Here is a 21,636-nt window from a genome sequence, read left to right as displayed (position 1 = left end):
CAAAGGACACGGTACGGGAGAGCAGGGTCTCTGTTTGCGGAGATACCCGAAGGATTTGCTAAGAGCAGCTTACAGCTGCCTGATCTATGCTGAGCTTTTTACTTTGATATCGGATGTTGAAGAGTACTTATTTTTAGGATAAAGTTATTTTGTCTCATCTCCACCCTGACTCCTTCTGCCCTCCAGCAAAGATCCTCGAAATAAATGCAGCTGCATGATTGCTGTCAGCCCATACATTCCTGTGGCTGGCACGAGCCCAGCTTACCAGGGCCTGGCACAGCCCGGGTCGTGTGCGAGGCATCTGGCCGGCCTTCCCAGCGCACAATGCTGCTGTTTGTAGTATCTGGGCGCAGTTGGTTTTCAGGGGTGGCAGTAGTGGAAACTCGTGCACAGCCTGAAGCAACGGGGAGGAAAAAGAGAGGCTTTATCTTAGCAAGCTCTGGATGGTGGTCAGGCTGTTAAAGGCAGATGGTGAGAGGGGAGGAATTATCTTTGGGAGTGCCTGCACCTACCTGATCACATAAGAAACTCCTGTTGCTCATCCCCTGAGTACAGCCAGATGGGCTGCACGGATGCATGAAAGTGGGTTTCGCTCGTTCTTTGGGTGGCAAGTGTTGGTGCTTTCTGCTAAGCACGGGGATGCACTGTGGGAAACTCCCGCCATGAACGGTTCCTCCTCTCTGGCGGGTTCCCCAAATGGGTGTCCTGGCTTTCTGTGCCCTGTTGTTGGGGGAAACATTGACATGGAGAGAGGAAGAGGCTGAGAAGGGAGAGGAGAGGAGTGTGGTGTGAGCAGATTATATATCTGAGTATGAAGGATATTTGTGGCCAACGCTTTTGATTTCTAAGACAACATCTTCCTCCTCTTTGGCTGCGAATTGGGACACATCTCCTGTGCGGGCAAGTGTGTCCTGACCTCACCAGAACTGGCATGAAAGCTAGAAGCTGCAAGTACAGCTAGACTGTGCCCAAAGCTGGTACATCCTTGGGGAATCCTACCTTGATAAACCATCCCTTTGTGTACCCCAAGGCAGGGCATCTCCCTAGGCCGTCAGAGGTGTGGGTCAGTCCCTTTGCGGCTTGGACACCAAAGGGTTTGCAAGGAAACAACGTCTGCTGCTTGAAAGTGTGAAAGGATGCTGGGCTCAGTGTGGCAACAGCCCTGTGGTTCCTCCATCCTGTGTTTCCTGCTCCAAAAATCAGAGAACTGGGGGCAAGGGGAGGGGTAGTGAGTTGTTCAGGCTCAGCCAGTCTTTGGCTCGTGCTGGGAAATAGGCGCCTCGGTCCTGGGGGAGAGGAGCGATGTGCCAGGGTTTCTGTTCAGTGTTTGGGCTGCATCCAGCAGTGGCAGCCCTGCCCTGGAGCCACAAGCCTGGTGCAGACAGATCTTGGCACAGACGTGACACACGGGTGGTAGGAATGGGCTATGTCAGTGGCATGGGCGGCTCATTCCTAGCTGTTGTCTCTGCAGAGCACACGCTTCGTTAATTCAGAGGCCTCACTTTGCCCTTGCTGGACAAGGCAACCTGGCACAAACCTCTTCTTCCCTGCTTACCCTTTCTGTAGCTCCAGTGTGGACCCAGGCTGTGGTGGAGGGTGGGATGCTGCCGGGTGACCTGTCTGGTGATGTTTGTAGCTTGTCCTGGGAAGCAGCCCTCTTCTGAGGGAAGTAACCACATCTCCTTTTCCAGTGAAGAGATCCCTGGTGGATTAGACTCCCGACCACCGCTGTCCTCCTCCCGGAGGAACCCAGTGACAGAGTGGAGATCAGGCCAGCAGGAAGAGAGCTGGGAGATCATGGTGGCTTGTAATCCCATCGTGTGTGGCCTGGCATGGCGCTCAGCAGGCCCAGACCCTGCCTCATCTTCCACCCACCCTTCTCTTTCATATTGTTTGGTCTGAATCCCCTATGGGCTTGATGGCTCCTGGCACAGATGGAAGTGATCTCCCTGCTCTCCAGCCCTCTGCTCCAGAGCATTCACAGCAGCAGGGCCTAGGGAAGCCAACGAGATTTACATGGCTCCAAGCATGGCTGGCAGGAGGTCGTGGGGACCCTGATTGCAAACAGCTTCCTCTTCACTGGCGTGGGACAGGGTCCTAGCCTGCTGCTGCTGGGATCCTCCTTCTCTTTCTTCAATCCACTCAGGGTATGGAGCGAAGGCTGCTGTGGGGGTGAGCAAGAGGGAGCAACCGCTGAGCTGCTGTTCAGCTGCGGGAGGGTGGGATGGGTTAGTTCTGTCCTGCCTGCTCCTTGAGCAGGGGCATTTCTTCTCCCCGGTGTCTGCAGGCTGGTGCTGTGGTTGCTTGGTCCTGGGGGCAGGGAGGCTCTGGCTTGTCCTTGTCGTCAGGAAGGGTTCTGTAAGCGTGGGTAAGCAGCATGGCCCTGTTTCGGTGTGCGTGTGTCACGTGTGTCATTTTTGGGCATTTTGGGGGTTTGTTTTTTGTTGGTGGTGTTTTTTTTTTTTTTTTTTTTTTTTTTTTTTTTTTGTTACGTTGGACTTCATACCTGTCCTTGCAGCTCTGGGAGCCAACTCTGCTGCCAGCCTGAGCAGGAATCTTTCATCTAGCCAGTGAGCTCGGTGCACGGCCCTGTCCGATCCTCGGAGCAGGATGCTGCTGTGGCAGGGAGCGGTGTGGCATAGGTGGGGGACAACAATCACATGTCCTACCCATGCACTGCCAGGGGGGATCCTAGATCTTCCCCATGGCTGGGGGATCCCAGATTCCAGCTGTGGAGGTTGGGGAGGCCCCTGATGTGGCCTTGTATGGGAGCTGGCCCTGAGGTCACTCACTATGCAGGGAAGGAGAGGAAACGAGTAGAGGAAATAGAGGGTATTGGGAATGGGGCAGGCAGCTTGTGCCAGAGCTGATCCGTAGGCCTTTCCAACTTTTAAGGTCCAGGGGATGGTCGTGTCCAGCATCCTGCCCTGGGCCACATCTCGCTCTGTCAAGCCAAGGCTGGCTGTTGGTCTTGCTCCTGGTGCCCTGTGTGGTGGCCTGGAGTCAGGGGAGGTTGTTGCGATCGGCTATTAGAAATGCCAGCAGTTCTAGCCTTGCCACCGTGGTAATTCTCATGTGAACGCAAGCACAGCTTCAGGGCACGTTTCTCAATCCTGGAGTCATTCTTTCAGTGCTTAGTTGAACCGTCTCTGGCTCTTCTCCTTCCTCTGTTGTTGACATCAGACCAGCGTCCGGTGAATGTTGTACCAATGTCAAAGCTGGAGGCATTTGAGTCCCCTGTCCCTCATCCTAAGGGTATTTATCGAGGGATCATAGTACCCCTGGATGGCTGGCAGGACAGCCCATCATGCTGTGTTTTGTCCCCTGTGTTTGGCTCGGGCATTTGCTAGACTTGGCCTTATTTCTTCTTTGCAATTGCTTTTTCCCAGACATGGCTTCTTGCTGCCTTGATTCCCCCCCCTGCCTGTATAGGTCAGGATGTCCTAAAGGTTCTCCTGCTTGTCCTTGATCAGGGTGTCCTAAAGGTCTTCCTGCCTGTCCTTCAGCCGCTTTCCAGGTCTCTGAATCACTCAGTCAGCTGATTTGGGTCTCCCGTGGTGGGACTGTGAGCCCAGGGGTGGGACGTGGCAGCTGCACCAGCATGAGCATGTTGCTTGTCCTGGTTGGCAAGAAATCAAGCTGCTGTGCACCATCAGGCGTATGAGAAGTCAGCGAGTGCTTGGGGCTTCCTTGCTGGTTGCAGCAGGGCTGTGATACGTGGTGCCTGTTCTGGCCCTGCAGTGGGGACCCATGCTGGGAAGTGTTGCCTCTGCATGGGACTGGGGGAAGCACAGCTTAGGAGGGACAGGATTTTCACTGCCTTCATCCTTTGCTGTCTTATGAGGAGGAATGCAACCCAGTCAGTGGGCATGCAGATTTTGAGCGAAAGTAAAACTCCTGTTTAATAGGGCCTTTCCTAAACCCTGGAAGAAATTCCCAAGGTTTGCAGTGCTTTCTGCTGGCCAGAGACATCTAGTTCAAGGCTGGTTTCCTGATGTGTTGTTCAGCAGCTCTGATTGGCCTTGCCATGAACTGGGCACTGGGCAGCCGCAGCAGCCGAGTGCAGACCTCCCTGCCCTACCTTCACGTGGTGGTGGGACCTGGCAAAGCCGCTGCTGGGGTCACTGCCCTGGTCCTGGCACGGCAGGAGGAGGAAGGGTGGAGAAGGACACCTCGTGTTTTTTGGGGGCCCCCGCCCAGCAGCAGGTGCGTGGGTGGCTTTGCCCTCTCTGCCTAGGGAGAGATGTGCTTCTGCAATCTGTTTCCTGCAGGGAAGCCCTTTTTCCTCTTCCCTACACAGTAGGGCAGATCAAGCCACAGTGGAATTATTGAGCTGAATTTGCTTTGAAACAACTGAAATCCTGCCTTCATCTCCTAGACTTGGATTCCCCTGTTAGGGCAGCCCAGCTCCTTAAGTTGCTTTTCCAGTGAGCAGCTGGAGCAAGACAGAGGCTTGTCCGTGGGATCTTGGATCTGAATCATTCTTTGGAGGACATGCATCTCTGGGTGCTTCTACAGCCTTGTTTGCTTGGCCATGGTGCTTAGGGATCAGAAGCATCTCCTGCCTGGTCTGGTGGCAAAACCGATGGAAAGTGGAGTGAAGAGCTGGCTAAACCCACCGTGATGTCCATCTTGGGAAGTCACACACTGGGGCAAGGTTTAACCTTCATTCTTTCCTTAGGCAGCAGCAAAGCGAGGTGCTGGTGAGGTACAATCCCGTGCCTCAGTTTCCTCCTCTGTAAAAGGAGGATGGAGGGTCATCATTATACAGTGGATGGGGGAAAAAAGAGGAGGCCTCAGGGAAAGTCATTACCCTTGGAAAGTTGCTAGAATAAGAAACGAGGACGGACACGGGCTTCAGGCTGCGCTTGAGGCTTTTGTTGAGTTCTGTGGTCTGAGCTGTTGAGTGCAATGGGCAGAAACATTTGTGACTGCTGCAAAGAGCAGTGCCTCTGTCAGACCCTTATTTACCAATTAAGAGAAGCACTGTCAGACCCAAATAACCCTGGGGCCCCTGAGGGACTTCCCAGGTGTGAGACTGTTTCTGTCCCAGCAAGCCCAACAAAGAGGAAATATGGCCTGTGATGAACAGCTCCGGGCTGGCCCGAGGCAGCAAGTCATTTCAAAGCAAGTTGGTCTGCGTCCACTGCTACTTAATATCGGAGCTCTTGAAATCTTAGCTTTGCCCCTTGGATCTGAGCTCTGGGAAGATCTTGTTCAGCTGTGATGTTCTAGCCAGGAAGTGAGCTGCAAAACCCATCAAGATATTCTCTGCAGAGCATTTCCTGGTGAACTTTGATCCCTGGTGGTGGGATGGGACCCCCGTCTTCCTTTCTTCCTTCTTGTATTCAGACTTGCTTGCACTTACTTAGGAAATTGGGGCTTATAGGACCTGCCCAGGCAGATGGTTGGGCTGTGACTTTAGTGTGGCCTCTGGATTTTGGCTTAACTATTCCTTTCACAAGTAGTTTAGTGCTTCCTTAGCCAGCTTTCTCAGGCAAGCTGGCCTCATGCTAGGCAGCGCAAGCTTTCCAGCCATCATGGAGGAGAGAGTCTGGTCGAGGAGGGTAGCTGGGAGCTGTGGAGAAACAAAGATCATTTTTCACCTCAAAGAAGAATGAAAAACTCTTTGGCCTCAGCTCCTCTGCAAACATATCTTGTGGTTTTTCTGATCAGCAGATTGAAAAAGAAAAACAGACTAAAGCTCTGCCCAGTGGGTCTTCTGGGCTCCTCATGGGCTGGGCCCAGGCCAGGGCACATTCATCCCAGCTGCTCTGTACTTCTCCCAGCCGCATTGCTTTGCTTGAACTGCGTGGACCCAAGTGGGAGGCCTGAGTGGACTTCATCCCTCCTTGGAGAGCTCGTGCTCCTGTCTGGTGGGACTGGCTTCCTTGGGACACCCTGGAGATGGGTCACCACGTTTGCCTCCAGCCAGGGGTGAAGGAAGATGCTTCCTGCAGCCCAGGGTGGGGACCAGTGCATCCCCCTCTTGTTGAGTGGTAAAAGGAGCTGGCAACGTTTGGTGGGGAGAAGAAGATGCTGGAGCCCTGGCTGTGGCGGGCAGCAGCTCCTATGGGCCAAGCCGTGCCTATGCTTGGTGCATGAGGCCTTGCCTGGCAGCTCTAGGGGACCCAACCACCTGCCATTTGTCTTTGGGACGTGTTCCAGGTAGTTAATGCAATATCCTTCCTGGCCTTAGAGCTGGGGTGTTTGACTCTTGCCCTGTGAAAGCCAGGCGCTAGATCCTCTGTGCTCCCCCTTCTCCCCCTTGCCTGTTTGCTGCTCTTTATTTCTCCAGGGGCCGAGCTGGTTTCAGCCCGTTCGGGGAGTGCGCTGAGCTACAAGCGGGGTGCTGCAGAGCTGGGCTGGGCTTGGAGCAGCCCCCTGGGGACCCGTGGAAGGGATCCAGCTGTCTTCCTGGCCAAGAGGGCTCCACGGGGTCCCCTGGGCTTGCGAAGAGCTGGGGCAGCTGGATTTTAAAGGAGCCTCTCGTCCCCCAGAGGAATCCAGCTGGCATGTTGCTCCCCCCATCCTTTCCGAATCTTTCTATATAGTAGGGGAAATCCCACCGAATCTCAGGGCCCTAAGAGCAGATCAGTCCCTTCTGCCCACCCGTGGCTGTGTCTGTGCCTTTCCTTTGGCAACAGGGGAAACTGAGGCATGGCGTGGGGGCGTTTATGATGCATCACCCCACTGAGACTAAATGGAGATTCTCTTACTGCCCATTTGTTTTCCAGCTTTTGAAAGTCTCAGCGGCTGCATCGTGTGTGCAATGGGAGACGAGAGCATCTGTCGGTAGTAGCCCTGTGCACGCACATGTCCCTTTAAGACAGCAGATGGAAAAGAGCATTTTGCCAGTAAGGCCCTTAAGTCAAGGCAGGGTGTAATTGCTGGGGAATTTAAAGCCGCCCAGCGCCTGGGAGGAAGGAATCGGCAGGGACTTGGGGGTGAGGGAGGGAGGAGGAGATGGGTGGCAGGGAGAGGGTGTTAAGAAGATCAGAGAAAGGGAGAAACAGCTTGAAATAAGGGAGGGATGGGGAGGAAGAAGGGAAATTGCAAGAAAAATGTACAGACCATGTTTGGCCAGGGAGCGATGTTTGTATAAGATCATGTTCTAAAAATACAGCCCGTTCCCACCGTCGTCGAAGGAGAGGAGCCCTCTGCCCCAGCTTCCTCCTCCATATATCACACAGGGCCCCTTGCCGAGAGCTGGGGCTGGGGAGCGAGGCAGCCGTGCCTTGGCCATGACTAAGGGGTTTGCTGGGAAATTGCAGGGCCTCGGACTCGACTTTATTTGCTATTTTTTTTTTTTTAAACGCTGTGTCTGGTCTCCTTTTTTGGAGCTGGAAAGTCAGTGTTTGAGGGGGAGGGGGGCCTTGGCCAGCCCGACTCCATCACTGCATCCCCACGCTGCTGCGAGCTGGGGCTATGGGCTGGGGCGGCTGGCGCCTCCTCGTCCTTGGGTGAACGAGACGCTGAGAGCTGACTGCCGGCCAGCTCTCTGTGTGAGGCAAGGATACCCTTGGCTGTGGGTTTACACCTCTGCTTGGGGCCAGAAGCATCCCCATGGCTGATTTGAGCAGCTTAACAGGGTGCCTCTGTCACCTTAGCTCAACTTGGGGTGAGAGGCAGATCTGCAGAAATGTATGTCCCAGGAGCCCAAACCCTGTTTGTTGGGATACAGGAGCAGCGTCCGGTTGCCCTGCATGCCAAAACGCCTTGTACTATTGTGATGCCATCCCTTAAAAATGTGATGGTTTCCAGGAGAGCAGCCTTGGAGCTTTGCAGCTCCGAGAGCCTCTGGTGTCACCTTCATGCCATGCCCAAGAGCATGGGCTACACCAAGCCTCAGCTTTGCCAGTGACTGAGCTGGAGAAGCAGTGGGTTTCTGTGTTTGCCAGGGTGCTGGTGAGAAGCAATCCTTTACTATCAGTCCCCAGGAGAGATGAGAGGGGAAAGCTAGGGAATTTGGACGGCAGCTTAGCCCAGGCTGGGAATAACCCGGCTTCACCAGCACCCCATTGCATTCCTAGTGACCCGCTATGCAATGATGTCACACTACTAAGAGCGGCCAAGGCCAGAGCGTGGCTGGGCTGTGGAGATGACTCCTTCCTCTCCCCTTTGCCCTTAGAGCTGGGAAAACGCTCAGTTCCCGTAGCCAGCTCGTATCTTCCTTCCCGAGGCAGCGGCTAGCCATGAGGGTGTGGGGTGCCGCGGCAGCTGATGGTGGCTCCTGGGGCTGGCTGGGACACACTCCGGTGCAGACGCCTGAGCGCTGGCAGCTTGCCGGGCTCCCCTGCCTTCGGAGGCGCTGCAATAACAGCCGTCATGCTGGGAAATCGGAGCCGGGCAAGCGTGCGCTCCAGCCTGCCTCAGCCTTGTTTACTTAGCTTAAGGGAAAGGCTCCGCCGTCACGTATGGGGAGGGACTGACGGCGAGAGGGTGAGACATAAACAGAGCCAGTCCAGCAGGCAGGGCCATAAACAGGGACGGAGACGGGAAGATAGAGGGAGACATGGGGAGACCCACGCAGTGCTGGAGGAGTGGGAAAAAGACCCCTCTGGATGCAGAGCAGTGTTCGCTCGGGTGTGCAGCGCTCATGGTGCTGAGCCACGCTGTGCCGTGGCATGATGTTGAGCCATGCTGCAGTCATGGGAACGGGGTCCCTCACGCAGCATCCCAGCTTGTGACATTCCAGCATCTTTGCTGTTTTCAGGAGCAGGGGGTTATGTGGTTGCAGGAAAGCCACGGGGAAACCCTGCCCCAAGCTAGCAGGCAGCAGCTGTTCCTCTTGTTTTAGGCTCGTGTCATGGGACGTCCATGGTATGGGGTAGTTTGAGCAGAGTGATATTTCACAGCTTTTTTTGTTGCGAGAGGATTTTTGCTCTGCTTGTCTGGTGCAGAGCAGTGACCAGGCAGAGCAGGAATGGCCTGGCAGAGTGGAAACCGCCAGGCAGAGGATGGATATGAAATCATTTACGTGTGCGGGTGACGCTGCCCTGGGTTGTGCAGGGAAATGTGTATATGCTGTTCAGTTGAAGTTGTGATTGTGGTACACCAGGGCAGGTGCTGAAGTGTGCATTTTTACACAAAAATAGGACTGGGTGAAAAGATACCGGATAAGAGCATTAAGAATGAGTATTGGCAAGGTGCTGGGTGAAGGCTGCCGATGCTTTTAGTGTCCCCGGCAGTGGAGCTGGGGACGTCAGAGGAGGGCAGCTATTTTGGGCTTCAGGTGCCCCAGTACATCCCATCATGTGCAAACAAGCTATACTGGTGTGAACTGGTGCATACAGCAAGGGAATTGATTCTCATTTAACTTCCTGCAAATTGAGGGAGTGAGTAAAACCTCCAGCATCCTGGGGAAGCTGAGTCAATCATTTCCTCTTACTGCCTGATGGTATTTTTAACGGTGCATTTATCCGGTGCCCGGGAGCCAAGGCGATTGCTATATATTTCTGTAGTCCTGGCATGACAGGCTGTGCAGTCACCCAGTGGGAGGACATGGCTCCTGGCTGGGGCGTGCAGAATCGCTCGGGCTCATCCTGGTGATGGCTGACCAGTGGCCTGGAGGCGGTTGGAGGGACAGAGAGCCAGCCGCGGAGCCAACCTGTCTGTGCCTTGGTGTTATCCCACCAGGCATCGGCCTCTGTTGGGGATGAGGGCCCTCTTCCCTCTGGCTCAGGGGATGCTGTGGGATGAAGCATGCAGAGACCCTGCTCAGGGCGCTTGGTGCAGATACTCTGCAGGCTGTGGTATGTGACTTGAGTACAGGTGCAGCGCATGGACATGGAAATGTTTGAATTAAGATGGGGAGCTGGCATCAGGGCAGGGAGCTGGTTTGGGGGTTAGAAAATTGGGCTGCAGGAAATGACTCAGTCTCTTCAGACCCAGTGCTGAAAGGCATGTAGAAACCTAGCTCTTATGTCTTCCTGAATTTGGGTCTGTGCTGCCCGCCCGTCGGAGAGGAGATAATCCAATCAATCCAAACATCCTTGGGCAGGGACCAGTTCCAGTGAGCGCAGCTGGGTCCTGATCTCTGCTGACATTAGCATAAAGCAGGTTGTTTCAGTTGACAGGATTGTCTAGCTCTCAGATATCCTCTCCCTTGGGGAGAGGTGTTGCATTGCCCTGTGGGGAGCAACTAGCAGAGGTTGGATTTGCTTTCTCACCTCCATCCTTGCAGGATGAATCCTGGCTGCTTGGCCAGGCACCAAAGGTGCTTTCTTCTGTTTCCTGCGAATGTAGGAATTCACAGTAAATTAAGCAGGAGGGTTTATTTCTCTCCTTCCTTGAGTGTATGGCATGGAATGGAGTAGATGGAGCAGATCCACAGATGAGGGGCTGAGAGATGTGACCTGAACTGGACAGCAGAGGAGGATGCTGGCGACAGGGACTGGCAGAGGAGATAATGTCCCATAGGAAGAGCCCAGGGTGTCCAGACCTAGTGGTCCATAGGCAGCTTAAATCAAAGGAGACTGAGATGCTTGGAGGTGAGAATTTATGCTGATGGTGAGGCTTGAGAAGGCACCCAGATCTGGGGCTGTGAAGAGGGGGAAGAAATCAATATCTGGTTGCAGAGCTGAGCAGGCTCACTGCAAGGCCCCAGGAGGAAGGGTGTGGGCTTTTTACCAGGTTTTGCTAGCACTTTGCTTGGCAGCGGGGAGGTGAGGAGGGACTCCAGGGTGGCAGGGGTAGCCAGCACAGCTCAGGCTGCCAAGACGTGCTGCTGCTGCAGCTTGAGCCCATGAAGCTGTCTCTGCCGTTGGCCTCCAGCACAGGGATGCATGGAGAGCTGGGATGCTCCCAATCCCCTGTCTTCTCACTCGTGCCAAGCCTTCTGTCCTGGGACGTGCTCTTAGTGTCCCCCGGCTGTTTCACCCAGCGCCTGAGGCCAGGCCTGGTCCTAGCATCATGATTTTGCAATCAGAAAAGCAGCTCCTGCATTCCCAAACAGGGATTGTGCTCAAAACTCATTGCATCTGTTGCTTTGTTGCCAGCGGGACAGTCGGTCCTACAATAATATGGATAAGCACCAGTAGTGACAAGTAGCTGAGTGGCAGCTGCCTGGGCTCTTTCTTTTCTAAACCTGTCCCTCTTTTGCTTCCTCTTTAGGTGCCAGCGCCTGCCCGAGGGGAGGTGGCCGTGATGGCTGAGGGCAGAGAGCTCATCTTGGTGCTAGAGAGGAACCAGTAAGTGTCGGGGCTGGGGCTGCCTTTGTAGGCAGCGTGATGGGGAAGGGAATTCCTGGGGTTTTCCTTGCTGTTCCTGCTGTTTCACCCAGCACTGGGACGAGGGTTGCTTTAGGGCCTGGGAGAGCTGGCATTGCCCAGGGGGAGAGGAAAGGACAAAGGGTTAGCTCAGCTGCCAGGAGCTCTGGGTTTTGGCACCATGGGCAGCCCGGCATGGCTCCTGGCTGAATCAGTATTATCCTGGCTGTCTGTTTGGGCCCTGCCCTGGCTCTTCTGCCCTGCGGGGGAAGTAACAGCCCAGTGTGGCTTCCTGATAGCTGGAGCCAACGCAGCACTCTGTCATGCCAAGACAGGGCTGAAATGCTCACTTTTTTCCACCGCCTACAACCACCTCTCCCCCCGTCCCTCACCTACTCTTTCCTGCTGTGCAGCTTTTTGAGGTCATCGTGTCCTCTGTAATGAGCTTGTCCTGCCTCTGTCCCACCCTGCCAGCTCTGTTCCAACCGTTGCTTTATATGCTATCAGGTATCAGGGTTACTGTCCCATGCCTTGGTTGAACAGCTTTGCCCCAGAAGCCAGCCCACTCCCCTGCCCGCCTGTTGCCCTGTAGTGAAGTCCCTGTCCTCCTTCTGGCTGGCTCAATTTGGGGTGGCCATGGGCACAGCGGTGCTGACACAGTGACCCCTCTCTATGTGAGGACAGACTGCACGTGGCCATCGAGAGACTTGGGCTGTTCCTTTGAGCCAGGAATCTGGATGATGAATTTCTTTAGGGGCGTTTCCCTCGGAAGGCAGCCCCAGCATGTTAGATATAGCTGGATGTCACGCAAGAAACAGCGTTGGCCACAGCCTTTGCATCAGTTCCTTGGTTTCTCTGTGTCCCTTCTCTTGTGTGGTATTGCGCTGTCGAGTTTGTTCGAGCACTGGCTGCTATTTCTCCCATCTCCTTGCCTTACCTTTGCCGTAAAACACTAGGACGTGGTGGTTAGCGTGTTGCTAATTACTGACAACGCTCTCCCAGATTCTGGGTGCTGGCTGAAGGCCAGGGCAATGCTGTTATGCAGGAACCAGTATGGGGGGAGATGGTGTTAAGTGTTTTAGGGGTGGAGATGGTGGGGACAAAGGCTCAGCAGGATGGGCAGGTGCTCTTGTGCTACTCTTATGCTGGATGAGCCATTGATTCCCCAGCTAGCAGCCTTGTGGTGTTGTCCCTTTGAGAGGACTGACCCTGTGGGGTCTTTGGAGATATCTCTTGATGGGTAATGTTGGCCTGATTCTGCTCCCACTTAGGCTAAGGGGATCTGAGAGGCCAGTGTGGCATGGGAAGCTCTCTGCTACTCTTCTGCTAGTCTGTTCTTGGTGGATAAGGCCATGCAAGGCAGGTTGCCTCTGGGGAAAGCCTGGCAACCCTGCTTGATGTCATGCTGTGCTCTTGTCAATGCTGAGCTCTGGCATTAGGAGGGCCAAGGGCCATCCTATCACATAGCTTTACTCTTGCCTTTCTGATCTGCTTTTGTGGCTCAGCCCAGAGGTACCGGCTAGTGCCAGCAGCATTGGTCCCCCATTAGGTGTGCTATCACACTTGTCCAGCCTGAAGGTCCCCTCATGCCCATACTGGCACAGTGTCACTTCTCTGCATTGCGTTCCCCAGCATTGGCTTGGCTTTTTGTCACACCTGCCTGAGCCATGTCACATCTGGCTGGGTCTCCTGCAGCACTGCATCTGGCTACGTCTGCCTCCTGAATTCAACCTGACTGTCCTGGGGAGCAAAAGGGGGTCTAGGTTGGAGGGCAGAGCCCTGTTCTTACCGGTGGTTGGGATCCCAGTCACCCATCTCAGTGTTTCTGAACTGCCCTGCTGGGCAGCAGGTCTCAGACCTGCAGAGGGCTTTTTTGTCTGTGGGGAAGGAGAATCTGGGACACTTTTAGGACTGTGAGCAATTGGGGAGGTGGTGGTAGGCTAAAAGCTAACGTGCAAAGCTTAGCCTTGTTTCTAACTGGTGCACCAAGTGCAGAAATATTTTAATTTCTTCTCATGACCATAATTCTGACCCTGCAAGAGGGTCTAAGCCACTAACAGCTGCAGTCTCGTTAATGGAATGACAATCTTCTGAGATCCCAGATCTTAGTGTCAGTTCTGGATACGGCTGGATTTCCACCAGCCATGCAACTCTGCCTCTGCTTGTAAATGCTAGCGCTTGGATGATGGCATAGCTGCTAATACTAGGATCTGGTGGTTTAGGGTTGGTGAGGATGGGAGATGGAGGATGGCTGTACCCCAGTCTTCCTAGCTCCTCCCTGGCGTAGCAGGGCATGCCGTTTGCAGGGAGAGGGAGATGTATGTGATGGAGGCTTGACTTCCTCCTGGCTTAGTTTATGGGCTGAAACTCTTGCTTTGGATCTCTTGGATCGCTCCCGGCTTTTATGACCCTCCTGTGCGCCTCTCGTTATCGTCAGGCCATAAAAGTTTGGAAGCTGAGCTAGCTGCTGTTTGCGGCTGTCTGGCTGTGTGGGGGGAGCTGAGCCCCAGCCAGCCGGAGACGGTGTTTGGTTTGCTGAAAAGTGCTGAACTCAGGAGAACTGGGGCGAGGAAATGGGCTGACTGGAAGCAGGGACCAGCCCTGGTGGGAGTGGGAATGGGCGCGTGTTTGATAGCAGAACTATGCGTGTGAACCCTGGAGAGGCGAGAGTGCACCTGGGAGCCTTAAAAGGGGCCTTGGTGCTGCTTCGCCCTCCCAAAGGGCAAAGAGCGTCTGTAAGGGGTGAAGAAAAGGGTTGACAAAAGGCTCAGTGTCTGCGATGTCTCTGCAGGGCTGGAGGAGTGCAAGGAGGCTGAGCAGGGCATGGCAGGAGGATGCTGAGCTCAGAGTGAGGGACGTATGGGAGGGATCTTCTGACAGCAGATGGGAGCTGAGCACTCAAGAGCATCCACAGCAGTAAAGACTGTCCATGGCACACAAGACCATCCACGCATACAAGTTGTGTCTGCTGGGGAGACCAAGGCAGCTGTGGCTGTCTGCACTACTGTCTTGTGGCAGCTAACAGGGCTGCGTTGGCCCTGCTAGCTCATGAGCAAGTGGTAGACCTCAAATCTCCTTTCCCCAGGGGATAGGAGAGAGGCTTGTCCTCCGAAAACCCATCCTCAGTGGTCTCTTCTAATAAGGCCTTTCCTTGTGCAGGAATAGGAGTCACATCTCCTCCCCTGCCCTTCCTTCCCTGAGGCTCTTGGTCCTTTGCCTGCCCTGGAGAAGACATCCCAGTGGTCTGAGCTGTGCTGGGACTCGCCATGCCCCCTGTTACGGGATTGGCTCAACCCTCCCTACTTCCCCCGTTTCCTGGCCACATTCATGAGATATTCACAGCTCTGCTGTCCTCGGCTGACGTGTCCCCATCTCGCATGGGCAGCCGCCCTTCCACCCCTGTGCTGGCCGGGCGGCTGTCTCGGTGGGTTGGCCAACAGCCTTTCAGCCCCGGGCACCTCTGTGTTTAACGGTGCAGATCTGGAGCAGCGCCTGGGGTGCCTCGCTGCAGGGCAGAGCGGCTTGGTGCCTGCTCTCTACTGCCAGGACCCAGTTTGAGCTCCTGTTTTATTTCCCTGGGGTAAATGGAGTTACTGGTGCCGGGCCACGGCTGGGCCAGCACCTGCTTGTGGGGCTGAGTGGGCAAAGGGCTGGTGGGCTTGGAAGCTGGGCAGGAGCCCATGAGGACAAACTGATTGCAAAATAGAAACCAAGAGGGGAGAGAGCCTGATGTTAGTCTGGGGGGCAGGTGCTTAGTTTTTTGTTTTTTTTTTTTTTTTCCTACCTTAGAATAAAATCACTGGAACGGGGCCAAAACCCATGTATCAAGGGCCAAACTGTCACCAGGTGTAAACCCAACCTTGCTCTGTTCTTCCCGTGGGATCTAACTACTTGATTGCGACTGGGGGCCTTGAGTCTGCAAAGAGCGATGTCTCGGGATGGCCAAGACACCTGTATGCATGCTCTGCTCTCCTTGTGGGTCCCAGCCGCAGGTCACAGCAGGGTGCCCATCATTGTGGCATCTGGGCACAGTAGTGCAGATGGATGGGACACGAGGAGTATCCTTGCTGCATCTCTTCTGGGGGTCCTATGGCCCCTACTGGGAGGGATATGAGTTCTAGTGGTAAGAAAGGGAGTTGGCAGCAATCACGCATCAGGCTGAGCTTCCCGGAGTGGATTTCCCCCAGACTTGGAGCTGCCTTAGCAGCGTTCGGCATCCTGCTCTGAGGCAGCATGGGAAAAACCCTAGCCTCTTCTCTGCTCTCTCACCTCCAAGAGGGTTATTTCAGTCTAATTCCCCCCTGTTTTCTTGCCGGGACCCCCAGCCCCATGCACGCACAGTCACTGGATGCAAACAGTGCTCTGTCTCTTTGCGGTCTGTCTTGCTTTCTGATTTTCATTGCCTGTCCCAGCAGCAGGAAGCGATTTGTCAGTGCTGGGCCGGAGCTGTGTCGGTGGAAGGGCCCTGGGGCTGGCCTTGCTGAGAGATCGCCTGCAGCTGTGGGAAAACCACCCTGGCCAAAGCAAGCAGGGCGAAGGCAGGGGGGTGCAGATTTTGCTACAGGCAGCGGCCTGGGCCTGGTCTGCCTCAGAACCGACTCTTGTTTTTGGGGCCCCTGCCCTGTTGCTGTGGCATGCACTAGGAGCATTGTCCTCGTGGCACCCCTCTGTGTGGTGAGGGAGGCTAAGTGACATGCCCAAGGCTGGACGGGGTCATGTGTCAGAGACTCCCAATTTCCCATGCCCTTGGCTGAAGTACTGAGCACAAGGCCGACCCTTTCTTCTCCAGGCAAGGCTCTTTGGCTTAGGGATTTAGGCTTAGTGTTGGATTCAAATGCTGCTGCTAAGTGGCAGTGTGCCATGGGGGCAGAGGGTCTTTGTGGCTAGTCCCTCTGGGGGGTTGGTCCTTTATGGAAAAGCCTTTACCAGCCCTGGCTGCTCATTCTCAGTGGTGGCAAGGTGTCCACCGGAGTCTGTGCCGTGTCTGGGCCCTCTGATGGCTGGCAGTGGGCAGTCGGGCTGCCTTCGTGCGGCTCTCCTCCCTGGCATCCTTGCCAAATCCTGCCTGGCCAGCAATGCTGCCCGAAGCTGTTGATAACCCAGGCAGCCCCTTCCTTGCTGAGATGCAAAGGAGGGGCCCAGCGTGGCCCTTCCCATGGCTGGAGGCATCTCCCCTTTCCCCTCAGCTGTTTGCTCTGTGGTGGATGCCCCAACCTCTGCCATCAGAACTGGGCCCACGCTGGGATCTCTGGAGCATTGTCTGAGTGTGGGCCAGAGAGCACCAGCACGTGGAGAGGATGCAGAAGGCGAAGGGGATTTTGGAAAGGACTGGGAGGTTGTGATTCATACCCTGTGTATGTCTCCTTGCTTGAGCCTGGGGCATTGGGGCCAAGTGGCGGGCCAAGTGCCAGTCCTCCTTGCAGCCCTGCTCCATTTAGGATTACCCAGGAGCTAACGGGGCTGCAGTCCCTGCTTGCCAGCCTGGCCCCATCCCTGTCGGGCTACGGGCAATGGGGGGAGCGAGGAGAAAGAGGTTTGAGTTTGGCAGCCTTTACATCTTGCAGCCCTGCTGCAGTGCACAGTGCTGACATAGGGAGAAATTGGGCAAGGGCAATGCTGCCAGTTATGGGCAACCCGTATGCACAGTAAAGGTGGAGGGCAGGTTTCCCCTGCCTCCGTTTCCCTTTCCTTGAGACCAGCCTCCTGCCTCGATGCCCGCATCCAAGCAGGAGCGAGCTGGCGCGGGTGCGAGTGCGCCGGTGCGCTATGTGGCATGAACGGTGCGTGCTCTTTCGCCCCGATTAGGAGGGGGCTGTCGGCAGGGCGGCTGTCCTCCCAGCTCCATGCACGCAACTCAGAGCAGGCTGCGGCGCCACTGGTTGGGGGCCCAGCGCTGACGCAGCGCTGGCAGCCAAACTGCCGGCTCCGCTTTCCTGGAGGAGGGACGCTTCGGCACCTGCTTGGCCGGGAAGCTCTGCGGTCTGCGAGGAACGCCTGCGAGGGGGGCAGCAAAGGGGGACTGTGCGTTCAGCCCGACCTGGCATCGCAGTGGCTGGGGAAGGTGAGGGGAGATGCCCTAGCAGAAGGGATGGTGCCAGCGCTTCCTTGGGATGCATGCTGGGTTGGCATGTCCGTCATCCTTGCAGATATCGCCCCTGGAGCGCTGGGGCACTGCAGGGCCCTCCTGGAGCATCGTTGCCCGTTGCCCATGGTACAGAGGCTTGTATGGCCCCACATCTCCCCAGCCACCAGTCCTCAGCCCTCTACCAGGAGCAGCCTGGGCGACCCTCACCCCTCTCTCTCTCTGCAGGCTCCTGTCACCAGACTACACTGAGACACACTATGCTGAGGATGGACAGCCCGTGACAGTGGCTCCTAACTACACGGTGGGTGCCAGGGGAGGGTGGCATCGGGCAATGCTGGGGCAGCGTTCGCCCCGTACATTGTGTTCCCTGCTACTGAAACCTGACTGTTGAAGCCTTTCCTTCCTCTGCAGCGCGTTTGTCACTTCCTCCTCTGTGGGGCACAGAGGCAGCCGCGTGTCTAGCATCTCCTGTCCTCAGAAGGAGGAAAGTGACATTTTTTGCCTTGGCTGCCCCTCTTGTTTCTGGTGATGGGCAGAGATGCTTAGGGAGGTAGTATTGCCCGGCGGTTAGAGAGCCAGTGCACTGGACACATGAGCTGTGTGTTCACTTAGGGGTGTCATCTCAGGAGGTGTAAATCAGGAGAGCTCCACCAAAATCATTGCAAGTCTGCCGGTTTACACCTCTGGTTCCTCCTCTTCCACCTTCAGAGGTCTATCACACGAGTGTTTCGAGTTGGCTGAGTTGCCTCATGGGAGCAAGGGTGCTCAGAGAAGGTAGGCATCTCACTGGGGAGCCCAGCTTTTATCCCCTGCTCTAATCCAGCAAGCCTCATAGGTCCAAGCTCTCTCAAGACCCAGATTTGTTACCACGCTGACAGGCACCAAACAGACCCTACCAATGCAGAGCCTGGGCTTGCTTGGTGCAGCAGTGTGAGCTCAGACCCAGCTCGGCAGAACTAGTCAGCCTCTTGGGACTTTCGGAGCATAACTCGCCTCTGCCTCATGGCAAAGCAGCCTGAGGCTTACTGGAAAGGCAGAGACGCCCCGTTTCCTGGGGCAGGCTGGCGCTCAGATGCACTGCAGCTGCAGGGTTGCTGCTGTGGGGCAGGAGGGGGGATGGCTGGGCTGACATGGCAGGATCTTGCGGTGGTTCTGTGGTTTCCCTAGGGAGGAAGAAGAGGAGGGACTTGCTTGTCCTCCGGTGTCTGCCTTCTTACGAAGGTGCTATATTAGGTGATGCTGGAGGCACTTTTCCCTTTATTTTACGTCTGGCTCCAAAAGCCACTGATCAGTGGTAATTATAGCTGCTTTTTACAAGTAGACCATCTTCTCGGTACTCAGCACCACATGCTCCTCCTTTTGCTAAGGCTGGGGCAGCTCAGCTTGCCTCAAGTCCTCACTAGAAACCGCACTTCAGCATCACTGTAACAGAAACTTTAAGCATGTGGCAAAGTCTGCCGCCACTGGGGCTAGTTTGGTGGCAGCAGCGGGACCCAGGTGTTCTGGCAGCCAGGCTCTTGCTTTCACCTCTGCACAGGGTGATGGCTGTAGAGGAGGGCTGACAGTCAGGATCCTAGAAACCTGCAAGTGGCCCAGACCTGTGTCTCAGCCCTTCTTTGCCTGCAGGTTTTTGGGCCACAGACATGGGCAGACCAAGGTCTGCTGGACGCGGCTTATGTTTTCTGCAGCAGCAAGAGGGGCCCTATCCCGCCGTGTTGCAACCCCGTGTCCCCTCAGTGGCGTCAGAGAGGCTGTGTGTCAAACCCACGCTGTAAAATGATCCAGGCTGAAGACAAAACCTCACCAGGAAGGGGGTGACATGTTTTCCCTGGCAGCATCCCCGACGCATGCCGCGAGCAGCAGGAATGCGAGCAGCACGCGGCTGCTTGTATCTCTTGGCTAGGATACAGCACCTGGGGGAAATCAGCACAGAGCATGGAGGGTAGCACCTGCACCAGGGCTGCTCTCACCTCCCCTGCCTGGTCCTGTCGCTCAGGACGCTGTGAGGGTGACTGAGCAGGTTTCCCAGAGAGGTAGTGGAGTCTCCTTCCCTGGAGATATTCAAAACCCGTCTGGATGTGATCCTGGGAAATATGCTCTAGAGGTCCCTGCTTGAGCGGGGAGGTTGGACTAGATGATCTCTAGAGGTCCCTTCCAACCTCAACCACTCTGTGATTCAGCACGCCTTGAGCGTCCCTTGTTTTCTCTACCATCCCTGACTTCTGGCTATTTGTCTCTCTTCCAGCACACACAGCCCGGTGTAGGGGTTGCCCATGTCCTGGGTTGAACTGCCGGAGGAGATGGCATCCTGGCTCCATTCCTCCTTTTTCCCGGTGCAGGACAGCACCACTCGCCTGGCTGTAGAATGCTCAGAGATGGGAGTCGGGTGACTTTTAGGACAAGGCTTGCAGCTCCACCCAGCTCAGGGTATTGCGAAGCATTTATTTACAGAGCAAGGGAGGTCTCTGCCCCCTGGTTCGAGAGAGCAGAGAGGAAGGATGCTGTCTGGCTCTGCCTGAAGGTTTCTAATGGATAGTATCCATTGCCTTTCTCCCAGGACCATTGCTACTACCATGGACATGTCCAAGGGTACCAGAGCTCCTGGGTTGTCCTCAGCACGTGCTCAGGAATAAGGTAGGGAGAGAGCGTGGGACAGGAAGGCTTGCAACAGCAAGTGGGAGACTCCTGGCTGCTGGGTTGCTGTTCTTGTGAGCTGAAGGGAGTGCTTGGCCGTGGGCAGATGGGGGGCTGGGTCTGGCAGCCCTCTCTTTTCCAGTTATCCTCCTCTGATAAATCCCCTGGCACCAAAACTAGCAAGGAAAGTCCTGAAAGTCCAAACAAAGGCGGTGCATCCGACAAGCCTGACTGCATCTCTTCCTCGCATCAGGAACTCTTTGGCACTCAGCAAGCACTAGATGCTGATTTTTCATCGCTTCCCTTCCCCGATACTTCGTGCCGAATCTGGGTGCAGGATGCAGGAACGACAGTGGGATCTGAATCCCGGTTGCCTCCCTTGGGGTCCGTTTTGCCCAGGAGGTCTTCCTCTACAAAGTTTGGGGTCATGGTGAGCCAGGTGGACGGAGACAATCTCCTAGCAATGCTGAGCTCCCTCTGTGTGGCCTGGCTTGGCCTAGAAACCCCATCTCTGAAGACTGCGCCCGACCCTGAAGAGGGAAGCCTGCAGGGTTTTAATCACTGAACAAGCTGCAGTTATGGCTCCAGGAGCCTTGTGGCTTCCAGCAAGCAGAGGAAGTGCCTCGGCTGGCTGCTTGCCTGGCATTTCTCTGTGGGATGCTTGGCGTGCGCAGGGTGCTCAATGTAATTCAGCTCTGGAGGTAATCTGGAGGTGGTGAGACCCTGTACCCCACAGTGGATGCCCTGGAACTGAGCTTTGCTGTAAACCAAGAGGCTCTTTTCCTCCTGGTGTCTCACCCACTTTCCAAGGAAGGGTTTCGAAATACCCCAAAGCGGTCCCTTTTGCACTTGCAGGGCTCTGCAGCTGTCCTGGGCTCGTCCTGCTGCGGAACAAGGGCTGCATTTCCCAGCTCAGTGGGGGAAATGGAGAAGGAAAGATGCAGCCACTTTCCAAGCTGATAGAGGCAATGTCACATCCAAGTGATCTTACAAACACAGAGGTTTTCATGCTAAGGGCATACTAGCTCATAGGGTTGTACTCACAGGGGCACCTGTCTCTTTTCGGTGCCCTCACACTGGGTACCAACCAACCTGAGGTGCACTCAGTTCGTGAGGCCTCAGCAAGGGCTAGGGGAGCAGGAGTGAAAGAGCAACAGGACCCATTTGGGGTTTGCTCCCCTCTTCGTTGCCAGGGGCCTGATTGTAGTGAACAGCAATGACAGCTATTACTTGAAGCCCCTGGGAACCCCAGAGCCAGGGCATCACATCATCTACCGAGCAGAGCACTTGCCCATCAGAGGTGGGACCTGTGGCCACGGCGACGACTTCGGCAACAGCATAGCTGACATTGCCCGCTTCTTCAAGCCAGTGCATTACCGGGTAAATCCCTGGGTCCTTCGCTCGCAGGAGGGACAGAGGGCTGGGAGTGGGTCTCTCCGTGCTCCTGCTGCCTTGGGTGGTATTAGCTCATGTGGGTTGTGCTTGGGCAGATCTCAACAGGGCGCCCTGGGAGATGTGGATGGGGGACGAGTGCTGGATGATAGGATGTGAGAGCCTGTGGATGTGTCTGAATGCAGTGTCCCAGCGAGTCCTGACCAGGCAACTGGCTTTGGAGGTCCATGTCCTGGGATGAGGTTGGGAATTGCACAGCTGCCCAAATTTTCCTTGTCTTCTCGTGCCTCAGTTTCTACCCTTGGCTGTCCTTCC

General features: G+C 55.4%; 1 protein-coding gene across 1 annotated transcript in view; it reads left to right on the top strand.

The window, feature by feature from the left end:
• Positions 1 to 21,636, top strand: part of ADAM33 (ADAM metallopeptidase domain 33) — a 46,464-nt gene that overhangs the window by 6,222 nt on the left and 18,606 nt on the right. The window contains exons 3-6 of the mRNA XM_009681843.2: positions 11,116 to 11,192; positions 17,521 to 17,596; positions 19,853 to 19,929; positions 21,123 to 21,309. Of these exons, the coding sequence (XP_009680138.2) occupies positions 11,116 to 11,192; positions 17,521 to 17,596; positions 19,853 to 19,929; positions 21,123 to 21,309 (417 nt within the window). The remainder of the gene's footprint in view (positions 1 to 11,115; positions 11,193 to 17,520; positions 17,597 to 19,852; positions 19,930 to 21,122; positions 21,310 to 21,636) is intronic.

Source organism: Struthio camelus, chromosome 4, assembly GCF_040807025.1.
Source record: "Struthio camelus isolate bStrCam1 chromosome 4, bStrCam1.hap1, whole genome shotgun sequence".
NCBI lineage: Eukaryota > Metazoa > Chordata > Aves > Struthioniformes > Struthionidae > Struthio > Struthio camelus.
The sequence above is the reverse complement of the archived record's forward strand: the minus strand, read 5'-3'. Positions and strand labels throughout refer to the sequence as shown.